This window comes from Paramormyrops kingsleyae, chromosome 4 (genome assembly GCF_048594095.1).
Source record: "Paramormyrops kingsleyae isolate MSU_618 chromosome 4, PKINGS_0.4, whole genome shotgun sequence".
NCBI lineage: Eukaryota > Metazoa > Chordata > Actinopteri > Osteoglossiformes > Mormyridae > Paramormyrops > Paramormyrops kingsleyae.
Genome location: NC_132800.1, coordinates 3,230,593 through 3,251,169, shown reverse-complemented (window position 1 = coordinate 3,251,169; position 20,577 = coordinate 3,230,593). Strand labels below are relative to the sequence as shown.

General features: G+C 48.8%; 1 protein-coding gene across 1 annotated transcript in view; it reads left to right on the top strand.

Annotated features, from left to right (window-relative positions):
* Nucleotides 1–20,577, top strand: part of LOC111838702 (cadherin-12-like) — a 113,828-nt gene that overhangs the window by 77,223 nt on the left and 16,028 nt on the right. Inside the window, exons 7-8 of the mRNA XM_023801936.2 lie at nucleotides 4,599–4,786; nucleotides 18,203–18,456. Of these exons, the coding sequence (XP_023657704.1) occupies nucleotides 4,599–4,786; nucleotides 18,203–18,456 (442 nt within the window). The remainder of the gene's footprint in view (nucleotides 1–4,598; nucleotides 4,787–18,202; nucleotides 18,457–20,577) is intronic.

Below are 20,577 nucleotides of genomic sequence, written 5' to 3'. Positions count from 1 at the left end.
TCACTTGTCTTGATCCGTCACACTGCCGTCTGTCCTGCATCCCGCCGCCCTCTGTCCTGCATCACGCCGCCGTCTGTCCTGCATCCCGCCGCCGTCTGTCCTGCATCCCGCCGCCGTCTGTCCTGCATCCCGCCGCCCTCTGTCCTGTATCACGCCGCCGCCTGTCCTGTATCACGCCGCCCTCTGTCCTGTATCACGCCGCCGTCTGTCCTGTATCACGCCGCCGTCTGTCCTGCATCACGCCGCCGTCTGTCCTGCATCACGCCTCCCTCTGTCCTGCATCACGCCGCCGTCTGTCCTGCATCCCGCCGCCGTCTGTCCTGCATCACGCCGCCGTCTGTCCTGCATCACGCCGCCCTCTGTCCTGCATCACGCCGCCGTCTGTCCTGCATCACGCCGCCGTCTGTCCTGCATCACGCCTCCCTCTGTCCTGCATCCCGCCGCCGTCTGTCCTGCATCACGCCGCCGTCTGTCCTGCATCCCGCCACCCTCTGTCCTGCATCACGCAGCCCTCTGTCCTGCATCACGCCGCCCTCTGTCCTGTATCACGCCTCCCTCTGTCCTGCATCACGCCGCCGTCTGTCCTGCATCACGCCGTCGTCTGTCCTGCATCACGCCTCCGTCTGTCCTGCATCACGCCGCCGTCTGTCCTGCATCACGCCGCCCTCTGTCCTGTATCACGCCGCCGTCTGTCCTGTATCACGCCTCCCTCTGTCCTGTATCACGCCTCCCTCTGTCCTGTATCACGCCTCCCTCTGTCCTGCATCACGCCGCCGTCTGTCCTGCATCCCGCCGCCGTCTGTCCTGCATCCCGCCGCCCTCTGTCCTGTATCACGCCGCCGCCTGTCCTGTATCACGCCGCCCTCTGTCCTGTATCACGCCGCCGCCTGTCCTGCATCACGCCGCCGCCTGTCCTGCATCACGCCGCCGTCTGTCCTGCATCACGCCGCCGTCTGTCCTGCATCACGCCGCCGTCTGTCCTGCATCACGCCTCCCTCTGTCCTGCATCACGCCGCCGTCTGTCCTGCATCACGCCGCCGTCTGTCCTGCATCACGCCTCCCTCTGTCCTGCATCACGCCGCCGTCTGTCCTGCATCCCGCCGCCGTCTGTCCTGCATCACGCCGCCCTCTGTCCTGCATCACGCCGCCGTCTGTCCTGCATCCCGCCGCCGTCTGTCCTGCATCACGCCGTCGTCTGTCCTGCATCACGCCTCCCTCTGTCCTGCATCACGCCGCCGCCTGTCCTGCATCCCGCCGCCGTCTGTCCTGCATCACGCCGCCGTCTGTCCTGCATCACGCCTCCCTCTGTCCTGCATCACGCCGCCGTCTGTCCTGCATCACGCCGCCGTCTGTCCTGCATCACGCCGCCGTCTGTCCTGCATCACGCCTCCCTCTGTCCTGCATCACGCCGCCGTCTGTCCTGCATCACGCCGCCGTCTGTCCTGCATCCCGCCGCCCTCTGTCCTGCATCACGCAGCCCTCTGTCCTGCATCACGCCGCCGTCTGTCCTGCATCACGCCGCCCTCTGTCCTGCATCACGCCGCCGTCTGTCCTGCATCACGCCGCCGTCTGTCCTGTATCACGCCGCCGTCTGTCCTGTATCACGCCGCCCTCTGTCCTGTATCACGCCTCCCTCTGTCCTGTATCACGCCTCCCTCTGTCCTGCATCACGCCTCCGTCTGTCCTGCATCACGCCGCCGTCTGTCCTGCATCACGCCGCCCTCTGTCCTGTATCACGCCGCCGTCTGTCCTGTATCACGCCTCCCTCTGTCCTGTATCACGCCTCCCTCTGTCCTGTATCACGCCTCCCTCTGTCCTGTATCACGCCTCCCTCTGTCCTGCATCACGCCTCCCTCTGTCCTGCATCACGCCGCCGTCTGTCCTGCATCCCGCCGCCGTCTGTCCTGCATCCCGCCGCCCTCTGTCCTGTATCACGCCGCCGCCTGTCCTGTATCACGCCGCCCTCTGTCCTGTATCACGCCGCCGCCTGTCCTGCATCACGCCGCCGTCTGTCCTGCATCACGCCGCCGTCTGTCCTGCATCACGCCGCCGTCTGTCCTGCATCACGCCTCCCTCTGTCCTGCATCACGCCGCCGTCTGTCCTGCATCACGCCGCCGTCTGTCCTGCATCACGCCTCCCTCTGTCCTGCATCACGCCGCCGTCTGTCCTGCATCCCGCCGCCGTCTGTCCTGCATCACGCCGCCCTCTGTCCTGCATCACGCCGCCGTCTGTCCTGCATCCCGCCGCCGTCTGTCCTGCATCACGCCGTCGTCTGTCCTGCATCACGCCTCCCTCTGTCCTGCATCACGCCGCCGCCTGTCCTGCATCCCGCCGCCGTCTGTCCTGCATCACGCCGCCGTCTGTCCTGCATCACGCCTCCCTCTGTCCTGCATCACGCCGCCGTCTGTCCTGCATCACGCCGCCGTCTGTCCTGCATCACGCCGCCGTCTGTCCTGCATCACGCCGCCGTCTGTCCTGCATCACGCCTCCCTCTGTCCTGCATCACGCCGCCGTCTGTCCTGCATCACGCCGCCGTCTGTCCTGCATCCCGCCGCCCTCTGTCCTGCATCACGCAGCCCTCTGTCCTGCATCACGCCGCCGTCTGTCCTGCATCACGCCGCCCTCTGTCCTGCATCACGCCGCCGTCTGTCCTGCATCACGCCGCCGTCTGTCCTGTATCACGCCGCCGTCTGTCCTGTATCACGCCGCCCTCTGTCCTGTATCACGCCTCCCTCTGTCCTGTATCACGCCTCCCTCTGTCCTGCATCACGCCTCCGTCTGTCCTGCATCACTCCGCCGTCTGTCCTGCATCACGCCGCCCTCTGTCCTGTATCACGCCGCCGTCTGTCCTGTATCACGCCTCCCTCTGTCCTGTATCACGCCTCCCTCTGTCCTGTATCACGCCTCCCTCTGTCCTGCATCACGCCGCCGTCTGTCCTGCATCCCGCCGCCGTCTGTCCTGCATCCCGCCGCCGTCTGTCCTGTATCACGCCGCCCTCTGTCCTGTATCACGCCGCCGTCTGTCCTGTATCACGCCGCCGTCTGTCCTGTATCACGCCTCCCTCTGTCCTGTATCACGCCGCCGTCTGTCCTGTATCACGCCGCCCTCTGTCCTGTATCACGCCTCCCTCTGTCCTGTATCACGCCTCCCTCTGTCCTGCATCACGCCTCCGTCTGTCCTGCATCACGCCGCCGTCTGTCCTGCATCACGCCGCCCTCTGTCCTGTATCACGCCGCCGTCTGTCCTGTATCACGCCTCCCTCTGTCCTGTATCACGCCTCCCTCTGTCCTGTATCACGCCGCCCTCTGTCCTGTATCACGCCGCCCTCTGTCCTGTATCACGCCGCCGTCTGTCCTGCATCACGCCGCCGTCTGTCCTGCATCCCGCCGCCGTCTGTCCTGTATCACGCCGCCGTCTGTCCTGCATCACATTGCCATCTGTCCTGTATCACGCTACCGACTGTCCTGTATGACACTGCTCTCTGTTCTGTATCACGCTGCCGTCTATCCTGTTGAACCTTTAGACAGGCTATATAAACTTCCAAACACAACACGAATCGTAATAGGAAAACTCTTTATCAAACGGGGCTAAAAGCACCAGCTAGGACTGAATTTGGGCGTTGCACGACTGTCCGTCCTGCTGTGCCTGCAAACAGCAGTAAGCAGTCTTTCTCATTTTCTCCTCAGTTAGGGTCTAATCTCATCCAGTAATTTAAATAAATCACGTGGCCTTTTTCAAGAACACTCGCAGATGATGCCTGTAATACATTACAGTTTGAGAGAAGACAACCTTCAACAATATTTAGACAACCGGAGATTTGTTGGAGGAGGTGGCAAGGAGCATGTGCTGATTTCAGCACCTTGCCGCACCCACCGCACGACAAACCACCTCAGGGATGAGAACCTCAGTGCGGTGGGTGATACCTCAGTACCACACCAGTCCAAATGGAATGGAACAGTGTGAGTTTTTTCTGGTGGCTGGAGTGTTAATCCCGCCTCCAACCCCCAAATTGTCCCTGTAAGTTGGAGGACCTGCTGGCAGGGCTGGATGTAGATTAACATCATACCCATGACAAAGCAGTGCAGGTTAAGGCCCTTCCTCAAGGGCCCAACAGAGCAGAATCACTCCTGGCATTGACAGGATTCAAACCAGCAACCTTCTGATTGCCAGTACAGATCCCTGGCCTCAGAGCCACCACTGTGCCCACAATTTCATGGCAATGTATCAATTTGTGTGATAATGTAATGAAGCACAATTGACTTTTAATTTATGCAGTTTTTGAGAATTCTATCCGACATATAACTTACGTCATGTAGGAGTCCATACTAAGATTATTTGTTTCTGTGCATATTACCTGTAAAAAGGTGATTTTTTTCAGTATAATTCACATACTGTATGTTTAACTCTTACAAGGCGCCCCCTTGTGTATATTAGCATATCATCTTGTCGTTGTTTAAATCTATCACATGACTCCCTGATAAGAATAGAAGTCGGCTGGGTAGTATTAAACAGATTGACATAAAACATGGACGACCCTCACACAAACAGAAAGCCATCATTCCTCTCTCTTCTTCACTCTCCATCCGCTCACCGAAGGCATCTTCCACCTACGGGTCCCCGAGTCCTCCCCCGTGGGGTCCGCCGTGGGCAGGATCAAGGCACACGACCTGGACATCGGGAAGAACGCGGAGGTGGACTATACCATCGTCCCTGGAGACGGGGGAGCCACGTTTGACATCACTACTAACGAGCACAACCAGGAGGGCATCATAGTCCTGAAGAAGGTACGCTCCGTCTCTGCTCCAGAGCTCATTCGCCTTCTGAGGTGTCATTCTGGTCTTTAAAGCCCTCTTTAAAGTCAGTTTTAATGTGCTGGGTTAGCATTGGCATTCTGAGTTTCAAGTGGGTATCAGAAATAGTCAAGTAAAGTACTGGTGGTGAGGGGCAGAGTGAGAAATGGGCCCAGTGTGCAACAATGGCACTTCGCTTGTGAAAGGTACCCCCCCCCCACCCGTCCCCCATAAGTAACCAAACAAAATACACACACACACTGTGCAGTAGTAGCAGACATCAGCCACTTTGATTTTTTTTGTCGGCCTAAACATCCTCTACTGGGAGGCACCGGTGACACCCTGATGACTCATGACCGGCAGGCGGCCTTTGTAACCCCCCCACTAAGCAAGCCCATCCCATCAAAGCAACGCGCTGCCTTTGCATGTGCCGGCAACCTCACTCCCAGCAGGGGAGCCCCCATAAGCGATCGTCAGGCCCGCGTGCGTTTCCCTCTCGCTTGACGTGAGATTAATCCGCACCAGGCTTCCGTCTGACTGCAGATTTGGAGGCAGCCCTCGGCTGAACCGCAGTCCGCGCTCCATACCTCTCTCAGCTAGGCAGCCATAAATAAAGATATTTCTTCCCCCAAAGGAACCAGCGCATTTCATTTCAGCTTTTTTTATCATTTAATGTACCTCCCACCTACAGAAGACAGTACGAGCTCGAACCGTGGGCCAAATGGGTCAGAAAACACTTAAGGCTGCTCCACTAACAGGCTGAGTCCCCTGATCAACATGGATACCTCTACAGAAAAATTGATAAGTGCCCCTGCTGGGGAATTTACAGTAATACATTACTGTGGACTGCATGCTAGCAATTGGCTGATTTAGGTCACATGGTAACAGGCAGGTATGTTATTCCCCCAGCTGCCAAAGCACACACACACACACACACACACACACACACACACACAGAGCTTTGTAATTATATCTTTCTATGGGAAAACACAACATGATGACCTTAACCCATATCCAGCCCTAACCTTCACCATAAGTAACCAAACAAAATACGAGAGTTTTGTCATGTATAGTTTTTTGATTGCAGTCATATCTTGGGGGAAGTTTCAAAATGGTCCCCACAACATCAAAATATCAGGTTTGAATCACATTTGATCCCCACAATGCAATATAGACCTAATACACACACGGTCAGCTCTGCATCTTACACTCACATTACAAGCCGGAACGAAACAAGGCAGTTTTAGTAAAAGACAGTCTTAGTCGAAAGCTGCATAATGGAAATTCAGTCCAAAGATACAGGGATCTGCAGCACAGCAGGACATCTGCCTGGAACCGCTGTAATGTACGTGCCAAGCTTTGGGAACGACTCGGATGGTGCATTTTCCGAAGGGAACAGGAAGACGCATAAATCAGAGCTTTTCGAACCGTTGCATGTGCTTCAGTGCGGACACGGGTGCTAAACCTCCTGCCTTTTCTTTTTTCAACCCTGCCCCGAGACGTGATTTACGCAGGTTCTGCAAAGGAGTTTCCGAACATAGTGGCGTGCGTCGGAATATTCCGGAATATGCCAAAATAGCAGCACGCTTTCCGGGTCGGCCTAGATTCCTGTTTGATATTTAACGTTTCTTTCTGTTTGTGTTGACACCCGTTGTGAAAAAAATCCAGGAGCTCTATAAGCCAATCGCAACACAAAGACACTAGGCTGTAAATAACATGAGTAGCGGAATTAGGGCATGAAGCTGGCTCTGGTTACAATGCAAACTCAGCCCCCCACACTCCAGAGGGGAGTATAGCCCATTGTCCGGAAGGTAGAGAGTGGGTGGCGGTGCCTTTGATACTTGGGGGGGGGTTGAAATGGCCGTAGCCAGGCCTCTGCTACGTTTGGTATGCGATAAGAGGATCAGCCGGAGTAATAGTTTCGATAATTATCCATTTTTTCCCTTACTTTCTTTTTTTCTGATTTGGGGGGGTGATTTTAATCAGTTGCTTAGCGGGGATAAAATATTCCAGGGAAGGATGAGGCCTTGCTGTGAAACAGCGCAGAGTAATGCATTCGGGACAGTGGCACGTCCCATGTCCCATGTGGCCCTGTCTTCCTGTCAGATTAGCCATGTTTGGTTGATTTTATTTGGTTTTTTCCACTTAAGCTGCCGGTAAACTGACTCTGGCAGCTTGATTGAAAAGCCTCAGCCTGCAGGGGGTGCTATTCACCCCTGAGTGAGTCCTTTGATGTGCACACCTCTCCTTTGTTTGTCCGAAATGGACCTCTGTACATTTCTGAGCCAACCTAAGCCTTGATCACTGAGCGTGCACAAGAAAAGCGCAGGCGAGCAGCTAGCGCTGAGCGGTGTCCTACCCTGAAGGGGGGGCGTTTCTATTGCTGTTTTTCCAGCCCACCCCACAGTGGCCACCCTGCGCCATGGTGTCTGAGAAGGTCCAGAAGACAGCTTTGGTCCACACGAGAAAAGATGACGCTTAGCTTCTGGGCCTCCTGAGGAACCCAGGGGTCTGACCAGACCTTCCCGCAGTAAATGGACCCGGCCATGTGTGGAGAGCGAGAGCGAGCCGGATTACTGCCTGTTAAATAAGTCACGAAATACATGACGAAGTGGGCCAACTTATGAGTCCCCAATGGTTCCGAGGCGAGGACCGTTAAACACTGCAGTCCCTGGGCAGACTCCGAATCGGCGCACAGCACCACCTGTTGGTCATACACTGGTAACACCGTGAACAACGCTAACGTGATATCACAGGCACAATTATAACATCCCAATGTAAAGCGCTACTCTATTTCAAACATGGGCTCTGCGCTCATTTTAGCCACTGCTGTATGTGTGTGTTGTGTGTGTGGATTCGATTTATATTACATTGTGGGTTATTTTGACGTTGTGGGGCGCTCACAAAGGTCGGCACGCTGGGGTTAGATTTCTCCTGAAAAAAATGCATGGAGAGTCCCCACAAAGATATAATTCCAAATGTGTGTGTGTGTGTGTGTGTGTGCATGTGTGCATTCAGAATACATTTGGTCCTGTGTGGGAGAGGCAGACAGTCCCCCATGGTGGCCTTTCCGGAACCTTCCGTGATCATGGCCCTCATTTCTATCCGATTCACCCCCTGTAATGGACCTTCCCCGTTTACCTGACAGTGTTCAGTGCAGGCTCAGCGTTTAGTTAACGCAGCCCCGATAACACGGGATGGGTAGGGTCTCCCAAGGCCAGGCAGACAGGACCCGGCTTGACTGAATGTGGCGCCGTTTACCTGGGACTATTCCCTCTGGCATGGCCTGCCCTTCTAACTTGCCTGGTTTGATGTTAACAAGGACCCTCCATGAGCTGAAATGAAGTTAAGCCCATGAAACCTGAAGCCAGTGAGCCTGCGAAACGAGCACAGAGCTCATTAACACTCCGAAGCCTCCTCCTGCTGCCTTAATCACCACCCCACCCGCAGGCAGACGGTCACGTGACACCTCGCGGGTCCCGAATCTCCAGGCCGGCCCGTGCAGAACCTCACGGAGGCGGCATGCCGATTAATTGGAGCAGACATTGATTTGAAGGCCGGGGGAGAGCCCTGCTTGACTGCCTGGCTTGATGTGAGAGCTTTAACCAGAGCTGCCAGCTATACGGACAGCGAAATCCACGAGCGGCATCTGTGGTGCCCGTGAAAGCAGCTTTAAGCGGGTGGTTTAAAGTTCACGGTGAGGAAGAACGGTGCGTGTCTGACGGACGAATAAAGTTTGACATTCAAATGCGGAAATGTCAGCACGTGTCCTGGAATTCAGAGGAACCGCCTCTTGATTTTGCAATCATGGTTTCTGGCTCATGCTGATAATGATAAAATAATGATCATTGCGGTTTATAGGTGCGAAGAGCGGTTCGTGGGGCATTTGTCCATATGAGTGATATGGGAATTAAGAGAAATAATGTGAATTATTAATTATATCTGAGCAAATATTGCTGTAGCATTAGCAATGTATATTATTTGTATATTGGGTTAATAGGGTATGAATATCCTTGCATTGCAGTAGCATTAGCAGTTTGTATTATTTGTATAATGGATTAATAGGGTATGAATCTCCTTGCATTGCTGTAGCATTAGCAGTGTGTATTATTTGTGTAATGGGTTAATAGGGTATGAATCTCCTTGCATTGCAGTAGCATTAGCTGTGTGTATTATGTGTATGATGGGTTAATAGGGTATGAATCTCCTTGCATTGCTGTAGCATTAGCAGTGTGTATTATTTGTGTAATGGGTTAATAGGGTATGAATCTCCTTGCATTGCAGTAGCATTAGCAGTGTGTATTATTTGTGTAATGGGTTAATAGGGTATGAATCTCCTTGCATTGCAGTAGCATTAGCAGTTTGTATTATTTGTGTAAAGGGTTAATAGGGTATGAATCTCCTTGCATTGCAGTAGCATTAGCAGTGTGTATTATTTGTGTAATGGGTTAATAGGGTATGAATCTCCTTGCATTGCAGTATCATTAGCAATGTGTATTATTTGTGTAATGGGTTAAAAGGGTATGAATCTCCTTGCAATGCTGTAGCATTAGCTGTGTGTATTATTTGTATAATGGGTTAATAGGGTATGAATCTCCTTGCATTGCTGTAGCATTAGCAGTGTGTATTATTTGTGTAATGGGTTAATAGGGTATGAATCTCCTTGCATTGCAGTAGCATTAGCAGTTTGTATTATTTGTGTAATGGGTTAATAGGGTATGAATCTCCTTGCATTGCAGTAGCATTAGCTGTGTGTATTATTTGTGTAATGGGTTAATAGGGTATGAATCTCCTTGCATTGCAGTAGCATTAGCTGTGTGTATTATTTGTATAATGGGTTAATAGGGTATGAATGTCCTTGCATTGCTGTAGCATTAGCTGTGTGTATTATTTGCGTAATGGGTTAATAGGGTATGAATCTCCTTGCATTGCTGTAGCATTAGCTGTGTGTATTATTTGTATAATGGGTTAATAGGGTATGAATCTCCTTGCATTGCAGTAGCATTAGCAGTTTGTATTATTTGTATATTGGGTTAATAGGGTATGAATCTCCTTGCATTGCTGTAGCATTAGCTGTGCGTATTATTTGTATAATGGGTTAATAGGGTATGAATCTCCTTGCATTGCTGTGGCATTAGCAGTGTGTATTATTTGTATAATGGGTTAATAGGGTATGAATCTCCTTGCATTGCTGTAGCATTAGCTGTGTGTATTATTTGCGTAATGGGTTAATAGGGTATGAATCTCCTTGCATTGCTGTAGCATTAGCTGTGTGTATTATTTGTGTAATGGGTTAATAGGGTATGAATCTCCTTGCATTGCTGTAGCATTAGCTGTGTGTATTATTTGCGTAATGGGTTAATAGGGTATGAATCTCCTTGCATTGCTGTAGCATTAGCTGTGTGTATTATTTGTGTAATGGGTTAATAGGGTATGAATCTCCTTGCATTGCAGTAGCATTAGCTGTGTGTATTATTTGTATAATGGGTTAATAGAGTATGAATCTCCTTGCATTGCAGTAGCATTAGCAGTGTGTATTATTTGTGTAATGGGTTAATAGGGTATGAATCTCCTTGCATTGCAGTAGCATTAGCAGTTTGTATTATTTGTGTAATGGGTTAATAGGGTATGAATCTCCTTGCATTGCAGTAGCATTAGCTGTGTGTATTATTTGTATAATGGGTTAATAGGGTATGAATCTCCTTGCATTGCAGTAGCATTAGCAGTTTGTATTATTTGTATATTGGGTTAATAGGGTATGAATCTCCTTGCATTGCTGTAGCATTAGCAGTTTGTATTATTTGTGTAATGGGTTAATAGGGTATGAATCTCCTTGCATTGCAGTAGCATTAGCTGTGTGTATTATTTGTGTAATGGGTTAATAGGGTATGAATCTCCTTGCATTGCAGTAGCATTAGCAGTGTGTATTATTTGTATATTGGGTTAATAGGGTATGAATCTCCTTGCATTGCTGTGGCATTAGCAGTGTGTATTATTTGTGTAATGGGTTAATAGGGTATGAATCTCCTTGCATTGCTGTGGCATTAGCAGTGTGTATTATTTGTATAATGGGTTAATAGGGTATGAATCTCCTTGCATTGCTGTGGCATTAGCAGTGTGTATTATTTGTATAATGGGTTAATAGGGTATGAATCTCCTTGCATTGCTGTGGCATTAGCAGTGTGTATTATTTGTATAATGGGTTAATAGGGTATGAATCTCCTTGCATTGCAGTAGCATTAGCAGTTTGTATTATTTGTATAATGGGTTAATAGGGTATGAATCTCCTTGCATTGCAGTAGCATTAGCTGTGTGTATTATTTGTATAATGGGTTAATAGGGTATGAATCTCCTTGCATTGCAGTAGCATTAGCAGTTTGTATTATTTGTGTAATGGGTTAATAGGGTATGAATCTCCTTGCATTGCAGTAGCATTAGCAGTGTGTATTATTTGTATATTGGGTTAATAGGGTATGAATCTCCTTGCATTGCTGTGGCATTAGCAGTGTGTATTATTTGTGTAATGGGTTAATAGGGTATGAATCTCCTTGCATTGCAGTAGCATTAGCAGTGTGTATTATTTGTATAATGGGTTAATAGGGTATGAATCTCCTTGCATTGCAGTAGCATTAGCAGTGTGTATTATTTGTATAATGGGTTAATAGGGTATGAATCTCCTTGCATTGCTGTGGCATTAGCAGTGTGTATTATTTGTGTAATGGGTTAATAGGGAATCTCGCTATGCAGGCTATGATTTATGGACTGGGGTGTCTGCTGATCTTTCCAGAACTACCCCTCCCCCCCGCCCCCGCGCTCTGCCTTGTCCCCATGTCACGGCCACCTTTGCCGGAACATTCCCCCTGCTGTTCAGCGACGTGAGGTGGCCCCAGGTAGTCCTTGGGCCTGAAGCCTGCCTTGGCTGCATTAAATTTAATTCATTTACCATGGGGGGGGCGGGGGGGGCTACCTGGGGAGACCTTTGCTTGCTCAGCAGTCGGCGTCATCTGCTGACATGGGCTGCCTGCACCCTTCTCCCGATTCTAAGGTCCACAGTGACAGAAGGGCTATTGGGATCGCGTCACATGACTGACACCTGACCGCCCGATCAGCTGACCCCTATCGCTCGCGGTTACAGACTCCCCTATTCCACATGACCTTATCTAAATCCAGTTCAATTATCTGCATAACATATCAGCTCAGATGGTTTTTCGCGTGTCAGATTGATATCTGTCCTGTAAACTGTCCTACAGGACTCCGCTGTTTCACAAGGAACATTCCCAAAACCTGACAGTGAGTTCCGTCTGTGAATTCAGTCTGGCTCACCTCCTCATTGGTTAAAGTCGCTATTTACAGTAGATAGAAAAGACACTCATTGGGTCTTAATCACCCGATTGAACAGTAACTGCAGCACTGTAGTGTCAAGAGGGGTGCTGCCTAAAGACTCTCCTCTAACGTGGAGTTAACAAGCCTCTTCCTATAGATTTGCAGGCTTTGTTTATCGTCATTCCAGTTCTCCTCTTAATCACTCGATCCCTAATTACGGCCAATTAAAACATAAGTGCTAGTTAAATACCAAATGAAGTGTTCAGCATGTATTTGTGAAGTACATTTGTAAATGGCTTTGTATTTACCACTTTAATGGAGAATAACATGGTCATAATTTCATTTTATTTATTTTTCTTCTTTGAGCAATTGTCGTCCGTTCGCTTTTACGATGTCACTGCCAAAGGACAAGTGGCTCATCGCAGTGGTTCTGTTCTGTAATTTCAGTCGTCTGATTTTCCCGGGGGGCAGGGGGGGTGGGCTATGGGGCCCCGCTCCGGTGAGGCCGCTAATATGATTACTTGCCGAGGCGGCTCGTGGCGTCGATGCCCCGGCTCCAACCGCGAGCCCCGGACCCTCATGGGATGGGCTGTGGATTTACACATCAAAGCGTCCGCTCTCAGCTCGCGGATTTTTCCACCCGGTCGGATCCGGGGCTGCTGCCAGGGGGAAGCGGTCGTGGAAACGTACACCGATCTGCCATCCTGCCGATCCTGTGAAGTGTCTGGCGTATTTTATAAAGCAAATTCTGCAATTTTAAAGAAATCAATTTATTATGTTAACCTTCCAAATGACTAATGCCAGCAGATGGCGTAGTAGTCGAGGAGTACAAACTGCCATCGCATCATCTCACAAACAAGAACCATATTTATAAATGTTCCCTTTCTTAGGTTTTTGCATAGGGGGCTTTTTGGAAGTTTTCTTACTGAGTTAGCTGCGGAAAAGGACCATCGCATACTTTTTTGTTTCACTCATTTCTCAAGTTATGGGTGTGTGTCTGAGAATAATATTTTTTTTTTTGGAAACTGCAGCCTGGCTCTTCTCTGTTTCTCATTAATGAAGGGCTTCTTCCTTGCTATATGGGTCTTCTGTCCTGCTTCTAGGAGCCTGATACAAACTGTCCTAGCAGTGCACTTCACACCTGCACTTAATGTTACCCGTTGACGGTGACTTGATGTCATGGGAAAGGATTCATGAGAAACTGTCGGATAAGTTAACAGTCATCACTGGCATTAGAATGTCACTTCCGCCCTTTACCTGGCTGGTTTGTAGTCATTACCAGTATCTCCTGCTTCACCTTGTTCTTGCATACTGCTGTCTTAGAAATTTTGAACCTGGAAGCATCCTGTTGCTTAGTGTAGCCTTATGCCAGCAGAACCAGGATTAAACCAGGATTTAAAAATGCAGATTTCTTTAAAAATATTGAGTGGTCTCTTAATTTTTTCCGCGGCTTTATATTCAACAAAATGTATTTATCTTCTGCTTTCAGATTTATACCCAAATCATCCTGAATGGGATATTCTGATAGTGCTCAAGTCCATGATTGGCTGCTTCCAACCAATCACCTTCCCCCTAATCTCTATTTGATTTACCCCAACTCATGCTAATACATTAGCCACATTGGTTGCCATATATTCAGGTATTAGGCCCTGGACCCCCGCGACCCTGAATAGGACAAACGTTTTCAGAGGATGGATGGATGGGCGGATGGATGGACATGTTAGCCACATTTATCTCTTGCCCATAAGGTATTACAGTTGCCTCTCCAGATTTACAAATTTGACATTTATGGTTACAGATATTCACAACTGGGCTATGGATAATTAGTTTGGAATATTTTTGGAGCTTGCCAGAAGATCACAGAAAAATGTAGACAGCGCGAAAGCCAAAAATATATAAACAATACTGAAAGTAATTTGGATCTCATAAAATCATGTAGTATATTAATATTGGTGTTGTTTTATATTTATTTGCATAAGTGCATACTCTTTATTTAATATTAAAAGTTAATTTTGTTATGTATAAATAAATAAATAAATAATCTGGGTACACTGCAAATCTCGCATTTCTCACAGAAGTTTTTTTTTTTTTTTGCAGTGCTGATAATTTTGCATTTTAAATAAGGGGCCCAAATATTATTCACAAATTTTCACATTTGCGGGGATGGTCCACCCCTAACCCTCGTGAAAGTGAAGGGGTGACTATGGTCATGCTAATATATAACCCACCTTGATCGCTATCTCTTCAGGTAATTCTCATGCTAATGCATTAGCCACCAGGGTTTGTATCTCCTCAGGTATTACTTATGCTAATGCATTAGCTACCTTTGTGTCTATCTCCTCATGTATTACTCATGCTAATGCATTAGCTACCTAGGTTCCTATCTATTCAGTTATTACTCATGCTAAAACATTAGTCACCTTGCTCACTATCTCTTCAGGTATTACTCTTGCTAAAACATTAGTCACCTTGCTCGCTATCTCTTCAGGTATTACTCTTGCTAATTTGTTAGCCACCTTGCTCGCTATCACTTCAGGTATTACTCTTGCTAATTTGTTAGCCACCTTGCTTGCTATCTATTCAGGTATTACTCATGCTAATACGTTAGCCACATTGCTTGCTATCTATTCAGGTATTACTCATGCTAATACGTTAGCCACCTTGCTCGCCATCTCTTCAGGTATTACTCATGCTAATACATTAGCCACCTTGCTTGCTATCTATTCAGGTTTTATTCATGCTAAGACAGTAGTCACCTTGCTCACTCTTTCTTCTGGCATTATCGCCTTCGGGTTTTGCTTTGCAGATCTTGGTGTCTGCATGCGGCCCATATCTCAGTCCGCAGCCGCCTCGCCTGGCCGCTCGTACGGCACCGCCGATTAACTAACGCTTGTCTCCCCCAATGATGCATTGGTCTGTTTTGGCATTAGTGACCAATCAATGGCAGCGCACGGCAGAGAAGCTGTTGGGGTTGCTGTTTATCTCCTCGAACTCACCTCTACCCAACCGCAGGCGATTTATATTCAGCACCAGTGAAGAGCTGCAAGTCCATGATAGTTGCCTCCTTCCCAATTTTTTTTTGGCCGAGCTCGCAAACACTATAATTCACTCCACCGGCAGTCTCCTACAACCCGCCGCCTACGAACTCAAGTACACGACCTTTGAGGAGCGCCTTCGCCAACTCTTTGAGAAGTCTGCGAGTTATAGGAAGTCGTGAGGTGTTCCGTGGCAAGGCCTTGTACCTTGCTGTGGGGCTACCACCTCTGACAAATAGTGCTGGAAAAGGTGACATCCTGCGTCGTTCTCTTTGTTAAAATTTGTGGGCTATAGTGTTCTTCCACTGTTCTTGCTATATAATTGTCTAAAATAGCCCCCCAAGTAGACATCTGCAGCTCTGACAGGCTGCTGTTTTTGAGGTGATCCCCTCTCAACTGCATTAGAACAGTTTATCAGAATCACGATGGACGGATGTCCCAGTAAGTGGACAAAACAAGATGTCAAGCATCCCCCGTTCCTCTTGGTGGCGGAGGAGGGGGTGTGTTTTGGTGTCAGACAGAGCGAGCGATCCGTTCAGTCATCTTTCAGCTCTGTCATCTCTGCCGCCACTGCCGCCGTTGGCAAAGTGACAAGGTAGCCATCCCCCCCACCCCCCACCCCCCGAACCCGAGATAGCTTGTTCTCCCCGAGACACAGTCTGACAACATGCGCCGAAAATAAAAAGCAAGACAAAGCAAACGTGTGGTGATTACTTTATAACTGAGTTTGTATAGCCTGATTGTCAATGAGACATTTCCCACAGAGCCATGACTCTCCAGCAGGGGGCAGCCTTTGTCTCCTGTACATAGGCACAGGGGCAAATTTGGTGTTTCTGGTGCCCCACTCACAAATATCCCCCTGATGTTTCAAAAATAAATAAATTGGAAGCAAGTAGCTAAATTATAGAAAGAAATGTAATGTTTGTTTTAGTATTTAGTGTAGTGACTGTTTGTTGCCAACAGGGGGCCCCACACATATGGTACTGAACACCACTGCTTCCTCTGCTGTGATGTTTTGTGGACTTTCAGCACCTGAATCACCACACCGCCTGCTTCCTATGCTGCTCTCCTGGGTTTCTTCACAGCTTTCATAAGACCAACAGCAGCATAACAAGAAATTCCTCCAGAGTTTCACATTTTCCTCACACGGCACATTGAGTTATTCTTTCTTTAAATGTTCTTCTTTATTTATTTGACCGCTGTTCACAGGGAAGTCCCGGCAGAGGGCTCACATGATCCTAGCTGTGTCAAACCCGGTTTTAAGCGTGAAGTTAGTAGAGCCCTTTCTTTCACACAACCTTTGTTCCGCACCTGCCAGCTTTGTGTCTATGCCTGGCGTTTAGCGTGTTCTGTGTTTCTCTTGGGTAAGGCGGAGTCGGATTTCCTCCCAGGTGATTTTACAGTCTCTGAGAGTCACTGTCTCACCTCTCTTTGACTCGGTCTGTCCTACCAGCTCCAGGTGCCCCCCCTGTACCTGCACCACGATGTGTCCTGCTCGGGGTAATGAAGCGTACGAGTTTGGACCTCAGGATACAGATGTTCTGGAGTTGTTAATGGACTCCCCCCGGGGCTGCCAAGCGGGTACAGGATGGAGAGGACTCGAGGGCTGTACGGGACACTGCCTGCACGTGTGTTTGTGTGTGTGTGTGTATATATCTGGGTATGTGTGAGTGCATGTGTTTTGTGTGATTTTTCTCCCTGTCTCAATCTGTGTCCTCATACTTAAATGTGACCATTGTGTGTGCGTTTCCGTGAGCTAACTGCTGAAACAGGGAAGCGTGTGTGTGTGCATGCGTGCGTACGTGCGTGTGTGTTGTCATGTATATTTTACATTGTCGGCACCAAATGTCCCCACAATTTAATAAAAACCTGTTATTTTGACCTTGTGGGGACGTTTTTTTCGGTCCACTAGGGGAAACTCAGTTTTATAAAAATCTGTGACTGCAGTCAAATAACTGAAAATTCCAAAAGGCTCGCAATTTATTTGGTTACTTATGGTTAATGGTAGGGCTAGGTAGGGATTATGGTGAAGATACAGATACCAAGTCAGTGTATGTGTGTGTGTCTGCAGGTGTGGCCGATTCTAGATTAAGGCTCAGCAAATCAGATGGATAATTAACTGACCAGCACTTATTTATTGTGCAGAAATCAGTGCGGCTGAACATTACCCACATCAGGGAGCTGCGAAAAAGACAGCTGGTGAGATCAATTCTGACAAAGTGACCTTTAAAATTAAAAGTCTTTATTCTGCCGAGTAACCGTAAAATAGCTTCTGGAGGCTTCCCCATGGGACAAGTGTTCAATTTAAATAAAATGGGCTTCTGCGCTTTCGCAGGGAAGTGCCTTAGGTTGGCTTTAAATAAAGTGCACAGTCTGGCAACCCATGAGGAAACACATTATTCTTACCCTGCAATTACAGTCCCTTGGGGGTGGGGGGGGGGGGGGGGGATTAAAGATTTAATTGTAGGAATGTCTCCTTTCTATTTGTCTTGCAGTGATTGTAATAAAAAAAAAGGATTTTTTTCCCCTCCATGATTGTAATGAAATTGGATCATTTCCGGGAATTTAATAACAGTTAACAATTAAAAATAATCTGCTGATTTTATATTGTTCCTGAGGGTCCGAACATCGCAGATTCACGCCCTCAGTAGAGGGGCGTCTGTACTGCGGCACATATTTATAGATTTCGTCAGTTTTTTTTTCCCTCACTTGAGATGTAACTGATGAACGTCTTAAGCTAGTGGCCTCCATCGACAAAACCGTAGAGGCTGTTCACGTTTAATGGTGCCCTGCGTGCATTCACCATAAGCGTTTACCGCTAACAGGGAGAGGAACCCGCCAGTTTCGTACGAGACACATTACTCGATCGGGGTTTCATTGTGAATTGTTTACTGGGCTGTACCACCTGTATTTGATTTAGATCAGCTCTGCTTTGGTTTGGCCCCTGTAACCAAACTGCACCAAATGTCTGTCTGCCCCCATCCGTGAGTCACATGGTTTGGTCCGCTATCCCATCTCCCCAGATCAAACGTGTACCTCCCATCTCTTTCAGCCCCTGGACTACGAAACAAAGAAGGCGTATACCTTCAAAGTCGAGGCCTCGAACCCACATCTGGATCCGCGCTTCCACAGCGCAGGGCCCTTCAAGGACACGGCGACGGTGAAGATCATCGTGCTGGACGTGGACGAGCCGCCAGTGTTCAGCATGCCGGCCTACGGCATGAACGTGTATGAGGACACGCCCGTGGGCATCATCATTGGGGCTGTCACCGCCCAGGACCTGGACGTAGGGGGCAGCACCGTGAGGTAACGACTGGGGGGTCTACAGACCCCTTCCTTCTCTGACAGTGTGCACTGTCTCAGAAACATCTCATAGGATGAAGAAACATGATGTTACATCCTGACATATACACTCATGCTCACAAGGTTTGTCATTGTTCCATCCATCCATCCATCCATCCATCTATCTATCCATCCATCATTGAAGCTTATCCCAGGTAGTATATGGTACAAGACTGGAGTACATCCTGGGTGGGATGTCAGTCCATCACAGGGCACATTGTGTATCATCATCATCATCATCATCATCATTATTATTAATCTGGCATGTGATGGGCACACTGTCCTACCCCCTCCTCTTCCCCCAAACACGTGATTATTATCATCTAAAAAAACCTCAGAGGCAGGCTTGTATGGCTCACCGTGTGACGTCCAGCATGACGTACTGCCCCGCTCTTCTGCAGGACTGTCTGTAGCTCCACAGAGGGCTGTCAGGACAGCAGGGTTTCACAGGCACTTCCCTGGATGCCGCATCAGGTCCGTAATCAGTACATCAGCCTCCGGCGGCCGCACCGGACTCTCTCTGGCCTGTAGGTGCCGCTCGAGCTTCGGATCATTCTGATAATCCGTTCGGGAGTACTGCTTGTGATCAGAATTTTGCGGGCCCAAATCCCAGGGTAGGCAAAGTGATTTCGCTGTTCGGCTCCTGGGCAGGACCCCTAACCCCGCAGTTGCTCCAGGGACTGCCGGATCCTGCTTTCTCTTAAGCACTGCTGGGGCTTGCAGGTAGAAAGATCTCAGGGTGAGGGCCAGAGACCGTGCCAGCTCTCGGTATCAGATATCCACACGTTCGACTCAAATAACCCTCAGAATTATGCCTGAAGTTTTTAATTACAATATCCAATGCTTGACTGACATGTTGTCTGCTATTCTGACAGCTGCCTGAATTTGCATAGGAATCTGTATTTAATTCAGTGCTCTGCCATTCATAATTTCCAAGAGGATGGATGGGCTTCAGCCCTGGAAGCCGCTAGACTGCAGATGTGGCCCTGCGTGACGCCTGCCATCGAGGCATGGCCCTTCCCGGTGTCCCGCTGCTTCTGGGGCCGCCGAAACACCTGCAAACGCACCATCTCCCGCCTTGGCGATGGAGCAGGAGGACAAAGAATAATCTATAAATATGTCAACAACACCCGCCCCCCCACGCTCCAGAATACCCCCCCCAAGGAGAGCAGCAGGAACCCCATATACTGATTTTTAAAAAAAGCAGCACGAATCCAGCTCTATAAAAAAGTTAAATATTGGAGCAGACAAAACAAAGTAATCAACGAAAGAGAAAAGTTTGATGCTTCTTGCAGTATATTTGTTTTACTGTAAATTTTTTATGGCTTAAAGCAGCCCTCGGATTGATGGCTCTTAAAGACGCTTTGTTCTTTTTCCTTTTTATCTGCTATAGCCCCACCCCCCCACCCTTTTCCGTGGTTGTTACATTTTTCAGGACACTCTAATGGGCATTGTTTTTTCCCCAGGTTCGGTTTGGATGCTCACTGCTCCTTAAAGTACTCTGACCACCAATGTCACCCAACAGCTTCTATTTTTATTCTTTTATTACTGTTCTTTTCAGAGGCACGCTCCCCAGACGACGGACATTTCCTCTCCCCTGTGTTTATTTATTCATTTTATAGAGAAGAATGGGATTTTTCTTAAAGTAGGCTACTTCAAGCCAGAAGTTTCTGCGGGAACGTGCGATACAAATGGAAATAATGGCATTAGACTTTTCAACCTGATGATTTTTGATGAACCCTTTTCGCTCACTCTGACAATCTGACAATCTGAGATGCGACAGGACCTGGATTCTGAGACCTAGACAGCTTTCATCGTCCACGGAAGGTGTCACCGCCCCCCTTTGGATGCTGACATTTCCCGTGCTGTTCATGTGCGCCTATGTAAATGTCGTGTCACGAGCCGGTCCCATGTATTGCCTGACGGGCTACTCCGTGTGCCACAGAAGCTCGAGCTGAAGGCACCCGTATTAATATGTCAAGATATTTCAGCCTGAGAACTTTTTCTACAGGCTCTCGGATATTTGAAGATATTTCGAAAAGCAGATTTATTCTAGCCACAAGCAATATTTGCTACAATTCCGTC